General features: G+C 39.5%; 1 protein-coding gene across 2 annotated transcripts in view; it reads right to left on the minus strand.

Annotated features, from left to right (window-relative positions):
• The window catches only part of Cad99C (cadherin-99C), a 396,119-nt gene that overhangs the window by 171,667 nt on the left and 209,088 nt on the right, over positions 1 to 15,364 (minus strand). For both annotated transcript variants that reach the window (XM_065226462.1, XM_065226461.1), the window contains exon 4: positions 333 to 871. In XM_065226462.1, the coding sequence (XP_065082534.1) occupies positions 333 to 741 (409 nt within the window). In that variant the 5' untranslated portion in view covers positions 742 to 871. The remainder of the gene's footprint in view (positions 1 to 332; positions 872 to 15,364) is intronic.

Consider the following 15,364-nt stretch of genomic DNA (forward strand, 5'->3'; position numbering starts at 1 on the left):
TCACTCTCTCAACAGCACTGCATCTGAGCATTTAACATTATAAATGTGTACATTGTTTCAACAGAGTCACGATTTAAACGCCTCATTTTTTGCGTATGCAGTTTGAAAATAATTGCATAGCTTTTCGATTAAAAATGAACATTTAGTGGGTGGATTATGGAATGGCTTCAGTCTTCGAACTTGATTGTGGAAGAAAAGGGAACAAATCAGTTCGATACCCATAAATAACAAATGTTGTGGCTACTCTCACCACTACAACCAATTAGCAAACCTGTTATGTAAAATCATATATGCCAGATCGTGGATAAACCTTATCTTCTCGAGCTACTCACAGTTGCCACGGCTCTCTTCGATATCTAGGATGATATTCGTCTGTCCGGTTTCCACTTCACACAGTTGCAGCTTGCCTTCTACCGCGTGTACTTTGTGGGTCACCATCATCATAATGGCTAGCAATAGCAATCGCGGTAGCAGCAGATTGCTCCCCACCGTCTTCGTTGTCGTCGATGTCCATCGGGCGGTCGTCCGTGTCCGGTTCGTCATGTCGGTGACCACCTTCGTTGATGCTTTGCGAGATCGTGCCCCGCTGCCTACCCTTCGAGTCTTTTCGTGCGCGGTTCGCCGTTCTAGATCTGGATTGATCCTTTTATGGCTTAATGTAATTGTAGCAGAACTAGTGGAGGCAAGTGGGGACGCGGGGATTCGGGCTGTGACTAAAAGTGCTAATTCTTCTTTGGTCATGTTGTTGTTTGACGTTCGTTGCTGTCACGTTGTTTGTTCTGGTTTCTGCTTGTGGTGCACAGTGGCGGGTGGCTAGTTTGTCATATGAAGAGCAGTCATAGCCGGTGCGTCTGGCAGCACTCTGACTTTCCTGAAACGAGAAGCAGATAGAATGGGAAATTCAAATTAGAGAACGCGAATTACTTATTCATACAATCAATCTACGCGCTCGGTAGCAGCCAAGGCAAAAAATTGTGATAAGGGTAGGGTATTAGAATTGTGTTCTCTTTTCCTGTGATTTTCCTACAAACTAACTGCCGTTGCATTTCTGCTTACCGTGGCAGTTTATCTTACAGTTGTCGCGGAAGCTGACAATGATATCTCGAGGAATCTTGATTTTATGAAGGTAGGAAAGCAGGAAAGAGCCATTAGTATTTTAATCAATTTAAATACTCAGTAGGGAATGACGGGGAAAGGTGGCGAACTCAGGGATGAACACATGACATCTTTGCTGTTATCTATACTATTTATACTTAAACTCTTAATCTCTTCATATTGTTTGCACATTGATGAATTAAAAAACTATCTATCTAGATGCACTTATTTATTAATTAAGAGCTTCTATGCCAACCACGATGATACTGTTTGTCCAGGAAAGTTGAGAAAATTTCCAACCCGAAAGATTTCCTCGACCAGACCGGGATTCGAACCCGCCACCTCTGGCTTGATAATACCGTGCCTTTGCTGATTATGCTCTCTGTGACCTCGTTATAAACCAGAAGCAGGGTGTTGCGTTAAATAATGTGAATTTATTTACTTAAATTTACCTAATTATGTGAGTGTTTTAAAGCTACCAAAGAAGAAACAAAAAAATGTACATAATTTTTAGCCAGACACAAGTAAAAAACCTAGCAAACATTGTTTTTTGTAACATTTTATTAAGACATACAGTCAGATGATGTAAGATTTAATATAAATTAAAAATCAAATATAATAATGCTGTTCTCTGATCTTTTAAAAGGAAAAATATACCATTTTCTCGAAACCTTTAAAAACAGAATTTTATCATAATCCAATCATAATTCTTAATTATTCACATGTCATCTACCCGCAGCTTCAAGGCTAATGATAATGATTGACACCATGATCATATGCGTTCCTAATCTTGCCTCTCTCTACTTTAGTGAACTTATAAGATAAATGTACATATCTCATCTTTCTGTCGACATAACCACGGTCACCCATGTGGAAAATTTAATTAAGTGCTTAATTGCAGCGACCGTGTCACCTTTAACACCAACAAACGAACGACGACAGCCACTACCGAAGTTAGGGGAGCCCAATTTGGAAAGGATTAATGTCTCGGGCACGAATGAGCATTTAACATCCGTCTTGACAGAATTGCTACAATCGTATGGCTTCCACTGTACCAGCACACCAAATTCAAGTTTTTCGTTGTGCTTTTTTTGCGTCGTTCTCATCGATCACTTTCAATTTCCTCACGTAATGATCCTCTCATGAATCATCAATAATATTTCAAACATCATCAGCGAAATCAATCAACGGCACGATTGCAATACTTGAAGACTGGCCCTCTCGTTTGCCGGTTTACCACCAAATATTTTTTAATGGGTGTTGCTGCTTGTTGCCGTTCAAGCCTGAAGGTCAATAAATCTTTACCGGTACAGTGTCCAATCTGACACAGAGAGGTCCAAAAGCGAAGGGAAATGGGTTTACTACACATAATCGTGCCTAAGGTAGAGAGGGCATGTTGGGCATAAGGTTCCGACAAAGGAAAAAAACATAGCTTAAGTAGGTACATTCTTTCATGTACGATCAGATAAAGCTAAGTGCGAACGCGATTATTTATGATCGGTCAGAGTTAATTTCAACCGATTAATGTAAGTGCAAACGTAGAATGCTCATCAACTGCGTGAACTGTTGGCCCATAACACGTAGTGAAATTAAAACATTTTCTATTATTATTTATCAAAAATATAAAGCGAGATCGTGACTTCTGAACATGAGAATTGATTACCGTACAATTCGCAGTTACTACTCCATGATTGAACAGATCCAGCGAAATTTGCACAAAGCACCAAATTAAAGAGGCTTGGAATCAGCAATCCATTCTCAGTGTGCAAATTCTGGTGAATCGGGGAATAGAAAGATTGTTAGTATGATAAAAATTGCTACTAAAAACCGATAACATCTCTGCATCTCCACATCTATCATAGGAAGGGAATTTATGTTAGGGACATTTATAACATCATAAACTATGTAGACTTTTTGAAGGATGGGAGAGGGTGTGCTAATAACTCTATAATATTAAAGAGCGTTTGAATGACCTTCTGCTCTGTAAGCAAAAACGGTCAGCACTGGGCAACCGAGCCCCTTGTATCGAGTCGCTGTTATTACTATTCAATCACGTCGGTGGTGTCAACGACGATGTTTGGAACCGAGATTCCCGGTTGGCTACAACCCTGCCATCGTTAACAGCTGACGAATTCAATAGTCTGCCGGCGCAACTACTAGACAGATTTGTTTACGTCTAGACTATTGTTATATACCATTCACTGAATAGCATCCATCGAATAGAATTAGGGTTAGGTTTATTTGTTCCTTCTTGTATTTGTATTGTATTGTAGTTAGGTTTAGATAGCATTCAATATTAGAGAGAATCAAAGAGATGACGTTCACGACCGATAAGAGTGCCGACTTGGCTTGCCAGACCATCGGTATCCATGACGTCACTTCTCTCGCAACAAATCAGCTTCTCTGGATCTGTTGCGCTGCTCTGCATCGAAAAGGGAAGATAGTCACGAACAGGTCATCGAACAGACCACCGGTCATTTTCATACGTTTGCGGTAACCGCAGAAGATTCGTGTTCCTTTGTATAATCGTGTAGTTTAATTTGATAAGTCGAATAAATGTAGTGATTGTGAGTATGTGTTTCAAAACAAACGATGCGTTTTGATACTGTGACCAGTCCGAGAAAGATAATTCTACCTGCTGCTGAGAGGTTTAGTTGATGGTGGATTATTAACGATATCAAGATCGTTCCATTGCATCAGTAATTTGGTGTTGGAGCTCTATTCAAACCAATCCACTACGTCATCGAAGAAGAGTCGGTTCAGGGCACAACATTTGGTCCTTCGAGCCGGATTATTGAACTCCGGTAGACGACTTTGGAACGAGGCCATCGCGAAGTAAGCCAAGCGCTGCTAGAAACCGCCACAGTATTGTGTACCATTGTCCGCGAACCATAATCAACATCTCAGCCATCGCAGAACGCTGGAAAGCTGGAACAGCAATCAGGTGCTGGACTGCGCCATTGCTCACCAAGTCCCTCTGTTACTGTCGATACTGTTCTGGAAACTCAATAGAGTACAACAAGTGAAATTGAATCGACACCCACAACAACCAAGGTGCAACACACACGTGCGTGAAGACATCTACGGTTCACGGATCGATCATCGTTTTTGGATTGCCAACTGGATTGACTTCATGCCACGATCGTTTGATGAGGCACGATTATCGAAGAGGCAGCGCAACTGATTTTCTGGCCAGCTGTTTGTTTCTCCAGGTGAGATAAACAGTATATGGCCACGGCTGGCCAGACTCTCTTGATGCTACATAATTTGTTCTCCCCTTCCTGACGCAACCTATGTGCACTTGGAGTTATTCGTTGAGATCGTTGATGCTTGATTTTCGGAAAACTAAGCTAGCATTGATCCTTTGTTGGCTTGGGCAACGTACTGCAGTGTCTGCCAGGTAAATAACACTGGACAGTATATGCCCTACCGAAGCTCAAGGATCAATTTCTGCATACTGCATAGCGCTTTCCTTGTGTCCCTCTGCACCATGCCTGCCTCATCATCATCCAAGAGAAAGGCGATTTCTCTCAAGACGTTAGTTACGAAACTGAGGGAGTACCAAAGTTCCTTCAATGATATTTGGGAGTTCGTTGAAGACTTCCCGGCAGATGCTGTTGCATCGGATATGTCCATACGTTTAGAGAGACTTGATGAATTGAGGGAGATAATCGAGGAAACTGTTAGCGAGGTGAAATCACATACCAGCTGTAGTGCAGAGAAATACCCTCTCGACAAGGAGAGGAAGGATTTCAATATGCGGTACTACAAAATTAAATCCTTTCTCATGGACAGTCTTAAGGAGCTACAAGTGACTGAAGTTTCTGAGCAATCATTTCGAGCTACAAATTCGACGACTGCTAGCAATCTCGATCATACTCGCTTACCACAGATAAGGTTGCAACCATTCAATGGGGACATAAATGAGTGGTTAAGTTTTCGCGATCAGTCCTCTTCGTTAATCCACTTTCGAACAGATCTGCCGGAAGTTGAAAAATTTCATTATCTGAAGGGATGCCTCCTAGGTGAGCCAAAAAGCCTCATAGATCCAATACAAATCACCAAAACCAACTATCAAGTAGCTTGGGATATGCTCGTCACGGGATAGCCAGATGCAAACACTTTTCGATGACTAAAGAGTCAGTAGCTGATCTCCACAAACTTGTGGAAGGTTTTCAACGTGCTGTACAAACATTAGACCAGATCACTCAACCTGTGCATTACAAAGATCTCTTGTTGGTCTATCTTCTCATTTCGCGATTGGATCCTGTGACTAGACGAGGTTGGGAAGAAGTCTCGGCAAGCAAGGATCAGGAAACGCTTAAGGATTTGACAGATTTTCTCCAGCGTCGTTTTGGAGTTCTTGAGTCGTTGCCACCCCGGACTGCAGACGTCAAGGGATTGCAAAAACCGGCGTCATCATCATCTTCAGTGAAGCAACGGTTGCCGATCATGAAGACAAGCTTCAACACAGTCCAGTCTGCGTTAGTTGTTCAGAAGATCACCTCCTGTTCCAATGCCAGGTTTTTCAGCGAATGACGTCATCCGATAAAGAAACGTTGTTACGCGCTCATGGTACGTGTCGGAATTGCCTCAAACAAGGTCACCAGGCAAGGGACTGCCGATCGAAATTCTCTTGTCGGAAATGTAAGGGACGTCATCATACGTTAGTCTGCTTTAAGCCAGAGAAGGTCGACGCTAAGGGTGCTGCCACTCCAAGAAGCGCTAGGAATGAATCTTCCAATCATCCAGATGGAGATGCTTCATCCACACTCTCCCAAGTGGTCAACATGGCAGCTACAAATGCCACAGCTTCTACGTCGTCCAATAGTTACTCGTCGCAAGCACTGTTGGCAACAGTAGTTCTTATCATCGAAGATGACCAAGACAACCAATATCCAGCGCGAGCTCTACTGGATTCTGAATCAGAGAGCAACTTTCTGACTGAGCGGTTGAGTCAACTATTGAAGGTACCGTGAGAAACGGTGGACATTTCTGTCGTTGGCCACTTGTTGAGTACTTGGCCCTGATGAAGTCTGCAAGTAGTAGACGAAATACGCGTATCTGTCAAAAGATAAGCTATTATAACGGAATTTAAAGGAAATAAACCAACATACTCGAAGCTCTTAATAAAGGGATTCCGAGGTTCGACAAATTTAAAGGATTGTTCAAACTAGTTGACGAGTATTATCTACATTAGTATATTATCTTCATCTGAAAAACAGTCTTATTGAACATAGTTGAAGATGCCATGTTTCAAATAACAGACTTAAAGAGGTCATTTTATATGATAGATGAGGAGGTGAAAGTATCCAACACAGGGGCGACCCCGGCGTAGTGGTTAGCATCCATAACTCTCACGCCAAAGTCTCGAGTTCAAATCTCACCCCTGAACAAGTCATGAAGTGTTAAACTGACTATAATAAAAAAAAGTATCCAACTTTCCATGCTCGGTAATGGCGGCCTGTTTGTATGAATAAATGTATCCTTCACTGTGCTTTTTGACACTATCTGGAGGTTCAGATTTTGATCACTCCCTTTCCCTCTCCCAGTAACAGAAGAATATGGAATAACATACGCCCTCCAGTAAGTGTCAAAAAGCATAGTGAAGGATACATTTATTCGTACAAACAGGCCGCCATTATCGAGCATGGAAAACTGGATAGAGCTGATAGAAGCGGTTGGTTAGAATGCTTGTCCAGTCAAGGAGTATCACGGTAGTATCAGTACCACACAATTAAAGAAAACAAACATGGTAAAGGCCTATTTACCAACTGTGAAAGGGCTAAAAACACTAGATTAAGATCAGGCGTAAAATTTCAGTAGGGGCGTAATAGCTAAAAAAAAAAAAGGATGCTTGTGGTTTTCCTGGCAGTGTATTAATTTAGATAAGAAGCGAAAGTTTCTTTATCCGCAATCGAACCATCACTAATCACCATGAAAAATAACATCAAATTGAGTCGTCCAACAAGCTTACCCTGCATAATAAAGATACACCGTCGTACCAAGCGCAGACAATATACTCTCGTCGAAGATCGCTTCGGACCAATACGGATCTTACATGATCGATCCATAGGTCTACTTTATGACACTATTGTGCAGGCACCGGTTGAATGTCAAGCTTTTTGTCGTGATCGCCATTTAAGGCCGGGGAACGGTACTGAAGGGATGGAATAATGACGCTAATCAAGCGAAACTTTGCCCGCCTCAGACTTACTTGATTGACATTGATTTGTGCGAGCAGGGGAAGGCTGGGTGCGTTACCATCACCAATTTTCAGTACTTAGTTGTATGTTATTAAGATACTTAGTCTATTCTCTGAGCAACACGAACAAATTGAAACCTTTATAAAGTACGCTTGAGCAATGGAGCTACATGAGATAACTAAAATATATCAGATAATGAAAACAAATACACAGCAGCTCCGTTACAACAAACCGGAATATTATTAAAAAATGCTCAACAAAAATAATGGTGCTGTTTAGGTTGATATTATGCAGCATAACTCACACTTATCTGCATCTTTGAACGCAACAACCAGGCAGTCAATCCGTGTGAATTTGTCACTTATCAAACTTCTGCCTGCCAAGATATCAATCAAAGATACTTATCAACTCGAACATGGAAAACTTTTATGTTGTACTCCAACTCAAACCCCCGTGGACAGCACCAATAAATATCTGTCACAACCTATGTTTCGACATGCCTTGGCACCATACCCCGGCGGTCTGCAAATCGGCACGCACCCACCAAAAGAAGATGCTCGGAGGAGATTCCTATGGTCAAACCAGTTTTTCAATAAGCGACATCTCACGCAAACGCACTAGGTATTACGATGATGCTCGATGATGGGAGAATGGAATCCAATAAAATAAACGTGAAAATGTACGCATCAATTCTCGCATCTTCCTTCATTCACGTGTCTCGTCGGTGAAGGTACATGTAGACGACACTCTGCCCAATGATGAATGGCCAGTTCATGCTGATGTTGTGTACATTTGCCCACTATATTGACTGACCGTCGAGGTCATCTGCGTGCGTACTACTATGCGGGGGTTGAAGACTGCAGTGATTATTGCATAGTCAGTGAGACAATTTTCGATATGAGCTGCACTGTTGGTGACGAGTTTTTCGAAATATTTTATAATTGCAATCGATTGATTCAAACATTATTTGATTGCTTTTGCAAATATTTTTCTTTTCAACTGCACACTTAGGAAAAATCATGTAAATTTAGGTGCTCTGAGATTGACACATACGAGCGTCAATTTTGACATAAAATTGAGTCATAACAGACTAGAAATTCAACTCAATCAAACGTACTTTTCATCGAGCTACGAACTTTTCAGTCTCAGAGCACTTAATTTTACATGAAATATTTGTTTGCGTCTGATCTTTTATGTCAGAGATGGATTCCATCACGTGTAAAATTAGTTATTTCTAAGTGTGTGGACTCGGCGAAAATCCATTGTTGGATGATAACTTTTTTTGCAATTCCTACAACTCATATTCTTAGTTGAATACGAAAAATGTTTCACACCTCGAAACCAGTCCACACTTACAATCGCCATCCTGTTGGGTAATCAATCTTGTTTTTGAACAAACTAAAGAATAAGAAAACAAAATCGGCAGCATGTTAGGTGGCCCTTCAAAACATCGTTCTTCTCTGCAGGTATCGATCCTCGTTTAATCTTGAATTTGGGTGGATCCCTCCAAACATGATAATGATTATTCGCCCAAATAATACTTCATTGTTTTACATTGAATCATGAATCAAAATATGCGAGTTAGAGTGAACAAGCATGCTGGACCTACAAAATAAAATACTCCAGCGATCAATCATTGCGATAAACCGACAAAGGCGCTTTTTGATCCTGCGGGCCATTAGTTTGAATGGTTTGCGCTCGCTTCATTGTTCAGACTTCGGGTACGCGATGGGCGGTAGTTTGCAGTATAATGAGATAATAACTCAATTTAACGTTAGACGGCGGGTGCGTGCATCGCATTCGGGATAAAGTTAAACTGGTATCAATGTCTGAGACATTTATTTAAATAGGTTCAAAACCTGTTGTTCGGTCATCATAAAACAGACCGAAAAGTGCACTAATTAGCTACATCAATAAAACAAGATTTCCTTTCACGATAAATGAGGCTTATTTACAGAACTTCCCTTTCGTTTTTTAACCCAAACCAGATTAAGACCGGAAAGAGAAAGCTTCCCGTAGGTACACATACGCAGGTAGCTCTGCCTGCACTACGATGAATCTTTTATAACGGGGCGTCTCCCCTTCATGTGGTGACGCGGCGGCGCGATAAACACGAAACCTTTCTCCCCGGGCTGTGTTCTACTTTTGGCATTCGGATCTCTCGCTGAGAAGCTGAGAAATATGTTGATTATAAGTCGTAAAATACTACGCCTTTCTCTATAGCACCATCATCAGCAGCCAGCAGAGGCACTGCACTGTGGCCATGTCGATAGCAACACCACCAACAGTTTTTGCTGTCTCAGTCGCATGGGATTTCAGCCGTATAGATAAGCATTTTTTGGATATTTCTTCACAATGTTTCAGTATGTGCAAAGGGATCCCCAAACAGGTATTCCCAGGGAGCTTTCACTTTGGTTTCAATCCACCACGAGTTAAAACATCACTATCAATCTAAACGAAACGTGTTTCACTTCCGTAGTGTGTAAACCGGTTGTGGAATTGTGACAATAGGCAAATTGGATTCATTTCGTTTGAATGGAAACCATTTAATTGTCAGCTTACAATGCATTAAATTGGTTAAATAATGTTAAAACTAAGATGGTGGAAGGAAGAAGAACATATTTACCTATATCTCCAGTGGATCAGGTTGGACTAATATTCTATTTTGTGTCATAAAATAAATAGACAGTGTCATTAAAACACATTTAGCAAATTTACATGCACCATTTTTCATCACGTCAATGATAAAACTTTTAAAAGACTTTCATTTTTATATTGAATTGATTCTAGTGTCTCCAAGTGTGAGACTGAAATATCTGTCGAACATTAATGCTTACAGTTAACCTTATTAATATGATAAAAGCCAACCAACCATAAACAAACATCAAAAAATAATCACTCATAACTAAAATGAACGTCAGTTAAGGGCAAAATTGACAAAATCCTTCCACATCACGTTTTCATGGTAACTAAGCATGTAGCACAGATCAGAAAATTAAACTCAGTGCTTGCTTCTCTCCAGCATTCACAGCAAAAAAATAATTTTGATATCACGTCAAAGTGGATGCACTACAATCATGTCGAAAATATGGTGTAATATTACTTGCTAAAAAGGACAAAATTATCATTAATACAATGCATGAACTGACATTACGCTGCTTAAACTGCATTTGTTTATTTATGTGGTCATAAAAATTACATGATATTTTCGACATGATTGTAGTGCATCCACTTTGATGTGATATCAAAATAATTTTTTTGCTGTGTTTACTATGATACATTCTGAATTTTCGTGGGATGTGGGCCTGGGAGAATACATAGTGGTTAAACAAATCGTGTGAAAAAAGAATTGCTTGAATTCTGTCCTTAAGGTGATACTCTAAGGAAGCCTTAGCGTGAAACTTCGAAGGCACAAATGTCAGCTTCCACAAAACATACAAATTTGAAATTGCTACTTTCTGTTTGTGCACAGCAAAGTAGCAATTTCAAATTCGTATGTTTTGTGGAAGCTGACATTTGTGCCTTTAAAGTTTTACGCTAAAGCTTCCTTAGAGTATCACCTTAAGCAAACGATGATTATAGTCAGCAAAAAGCCTATGTGTCTAACACCGCGGCTTTAGAATCGATAGTTCGCTAATGTATTAAAGTACAACAGCCCAACGCACGTTCTTTCGATCAACTAAACAATAACTTAGTGATTTAATCTTTGTAACTGAGTTCCGTGGACGCTCACGCATTCATTTTATCGCTTTTTTTTTTGATTAATGGAGTAAAAACTAAAAATCTTCATACATACTCTGATTTAAACCTGCCTAGGTATTTCAAGGTAGGCGGCCATGGCGGCCATGGCCATGACGAGAAAATCAATTCAATCAAACGCACTTTTCGTCGAGTTGCATATGTTTCAGTTTCAGGACACTTAATTTTACATGCCATGTTTGTTTACTTTCCATGATTTACGTCAAAGCTGAATTACGTCTCGTGTAAAAATAATAATTTCTAAGTGTGCACCTTCATAAGACTTTCTGTCGAAGCGACTTCCATCGGTTAAGGTGACAGATTGCATTACTACTATTGGTGGCTCCATATGGGGGTGGGGGTCACACAGTTCGAAAAAGTAATGTAAATTTCTGTTACTATGATCCACATAATTGGAGCGTCTTACATCGCACAAGTTCATATTGTAAATCGGGTAAATTTATGAGAGATGGCATACAATATTCCATATATTGTGTGCAACAGTTCATCTTTGAAAGCAAAATTTCTTGCAAGTTACTAGTTTACGTGAAAAGGAAGTTTACATCCCAAGTAACCAAAAGTTCCGCATTCAAGGATTAAAATCACTTCCAAGTTCCGTAAAGTTCGAATAAAGTTCCGACCGAACCTTCAAGTTCCATAAAGTTCAAATAAAGTTCCGACAGAACTTTCAAGTTCCATAAAGTTCAAATAAAGTTCCGACAGAACTTTCAAGCCACAAGAAGCAATCCGCACAAGTCTTTATTATTAACAAAATTTAATGTACGTAAATATTAAATGATCAGTGGCCCAAATTAATCAAAATTCTTATATTTATGCAGTGCATCCACAGTCTATCCAAACATAAAAAAAATAATTAAAAAGTAATAGGGCATGCGATCTACTAACCCTAACCACTGCGCCACAAATGTGTTGGAATTCCATGCGGGCAAATACCAATTTAAAATTCATCAAGGTGTTGTGTTTCGTATTCAAGTCAGTCAGCTGGCACTGAAAACTCCAACAGTAGGCGGGACAACATCTTACTTTATTATATCTCAGATAACGCAGCGGTTCGTGCTGGAGCTCTCACGCAGAAGGACTGGGTTTAATTCTTCAAACAGCTCCAAATCTACTACTAATGCCGATAAATCAATACACATTAATATCTGCCTTTAGAAATAACTTTCATAAAAGTGCAAAGAAAACATAGAATTGGTGTAGAGGACAAAAAAACCTTTCTTAATTTATTTTCTAAAAGTTCCGTTCAAGTTCCACCAGAAGCTGTTTAGAATGCTTTTCAATTATGATAATGGAACTTTCAAGTTCTTATAACGGCTTAAAAATGAGGCTGCTTAGAATTCTATAGACCACCTTCAACCAAGCTGCTTAAGCCACAAATAGCCTTTTATTTGAACTTTTCGTTACTTGGGATGCATGTATATTTGTGTGCATGGATGTTTACATCACCAGTTAAATTCAAGATTTGTTTCTGTACAGAGGGACATATAAACTCTCCCTATTGTGATTAGTCGAGACACTGCACATTGGTCCAGAATGGGAATTTAGCAGGAAAGTAGTCTTACAACTTTTGTTTTAATATTTACACGGTAATGCGGAATAACCATCACTTTTAAAAATGGTCATAATGATTGAACGCTTGCGTGAATTTTTGATATCAGTATATTCCAGATATACTACATATATAACCTTCACCTCAGCATACTTAAATTCAAATCTCTCACATTTTCCCTTATTTACCAGCCACATAGGTCAAGAAACTAAACCACATGTCGATGCATCTAAGCTCTGATATTGAACAGATTTTCCAAGCATGGTTCTTTGGACCTCTATAATGATGCGAAAAATAAACGTTTCATTCTATCGAAGAGATTTCAGCTTCTAAAAGATAACACACGATTTTATACAGATTTATGACATGCTCCGTTTTCACGTTCATGACTGCTTAAAATCGCAAACGAATGAAATTTCAATTCCTTCCATAAATACAAGCTGATATTTGTACACGCTTTAAAACCAAAATACCTGACCATATACCCATTTTATTCTGAATCTCCCTGTAGAAGTTTGGTGTCTTTGGTCAAGTTGATGTGCTTAAAAAGTTACTTCTGTTGGTCATTGTAAACATTAGGGTGATCTTCAAATTAATTGATACTCAAAATATAACTTTCTTATTTTTAAAAATAAAGACTATGATCATGAGCAAAGTTGTAGCTGAATCTATTTTAGGCAACTTTGTGCAGGAAACATTTGTACTATCTCTTAACTTTCTCATTTTAGAGTATTTTTTCAGAATAGAATTAGGGTGTACCTGAAAAAATAGTTTTCTAGCTCGTAATCTTCAGTTTAAAATGTCTCGTGAATGTCATCTTCACCTAACTTTTAGACATTGCTAACAAGCACATTTTTTTTCAAATAAAGTAAATCTGAATCTCTTAAAGATCAATCGATATTATCGATTTTCTTTATAAAATATGCCATTTTCAAACGTTAATAACTCAGCACGGAAAAATACACACAAATTTTTTAGTCATCATTCGGAAGGCCGCAACTTAAAGTACATCGAACGAAAAAAAAAAAATATGTTATTTTTAAAACACATAAAATTATTTTGACTATGTTAGTTTTTTATTCAATTGGGTATAACTTCTATATAAAAAGAGATACAGGTATTTTTTTTACAAAATGAGCTTACTTGACTTTCAAGACAAAAAATTAAAATCATTATTGAGAGCACCATCAGATCGAGAAATACAACAGATATAATCTCTTCAATAAAGACCACCAAACCAAACCAATACAACGGAGCGATACAAACAAAAGTGCCGAACAGAAATGAACTCATTTTTACCCTTCTTACAAAGAAGGGTATAGATATCACTTGAAAAACCGACTATCGATCATTCGAGTGTCATATACCATTCGATTCAGCTCGACGAGATCGGAACATGTCTGTGTGTGTGTGTGTGTGTGTGTGTGTGTGTGTGTGTGTGTGTGTGTGTGTGTGTCTGTGTGTGTGTGTGTGTGTGTGTGTGTGTGTGTGTGTGTGTGTGTGTGTGTGTGTGTGTGTGTGTGTGTGTGTGTGTCTGTGTGTGTGTGTCTCTCTCTCTGTGTGTGTGTGTGTGTGTGTGTGTGTGTGTGTGTGTGTGTGTGTGTGTGTGTGTGTGTGTGTGTGTGTGTGTGTGTGTGTGTGTGTGTGTGTGTGTGTGTGTGTGTGTGTGTGTGTGTGTGTGTGTGTGTGTGTGTGTGTTTGTGTGTGTGTGTGTGTGTGTGTGTGTGTGTGTGTGTGTGTGTGTGTCTGTGTGTGTGTGTGTGCGTGTCTATGTGTGTGTGTGTGTGTGTGTGTGTGTGTGTGTGTGTGTGTATGTGTATGTGTGTATGTGTATGTGTATGTAACGAAATGAATGCGCTCACGTTTCTCAGCAACCGCTCAACCGATTTGGACAAACTCGGCGCCAAATGATAGGTCTTGGGGTCCCATTGAACGCTATTGAACGGTTTTGGAATCGGTGAACCGGTTCCGGAGATATGGCAGGAATAAGATCCGGTGAATATGGGCCTTCACGCTGGATTTAACGGAAAACGTATCAAAACCATCATGCGACACATCAAATTACTACAGAATTCAAAAATAAGATCAATGCAAGTCGTGTTAAGTGTTCCAGACCACATTGGACACACTTGGACATGTTCCGGGTACCCCGGGGAAGTTGCTTGAATATAAATTGAATTAAAACCCATTAAATCACATTAAAATACGATGATAAGGTGATTGGTAGCCTCACCAAATAGAATACACCCGGATATATTCCGGGTACCCCCAGGCAGTGGCGTAGCGTTACTGGATGACACGGGGGTGGGGGGCTTGGTCACTGATAATGACAATAAAATAAATAAACTTGAATAAGTAATAAGGCTCTGATCACACCATAGGTGGATAAATTCGGGTTTTTTTTTTTAAATAAGCAACAACAGAAAGATCGTGATCGCGAAGTCTAGGAGGAGATCGGACAGCTAAAAACAATGGTGATGACCACCTACTGAGCTAGTTATCAACGTTCCAGCAGCCATGCTAGTGCACTGAGTATACGCGTTTTGAAATAAATCGGAAAAATAACTAGTTGAAATCCCATTTAAATTGTTCTGGGTGATAAAATTGATCTAAAGGGTGTCCCACATCAAAATGCATCACGGAAAAAAATGCTGTTGATAATTACCCATTGGGTATTTTTTCTTGAACAATTGAGTAGAAGTAGTTTAGAGTGTATTATTTACACTGTATTTTTATCGCTGTCAGTTTTTTGAAA

This window comes from Ochlerotatus camptorhynchus, unplaced genomic scaffold (assembly GCF_037179485.1).
Source record: "Ochlerotatus camptorhynchus isolate MF236.1 unplaced genomic scaffold, CSIRO-AGI_Acam_v1.1 ptg000251l, whole genome shotgun sequence".
Taxonomy (NCBI): domain Eukaryota; kingdom Metazoa; phylum Arthropoda; class Insecta; order Diptera; family Culicidae; genus Ochlerotatus; species Ochlerotatus camptorhynchus.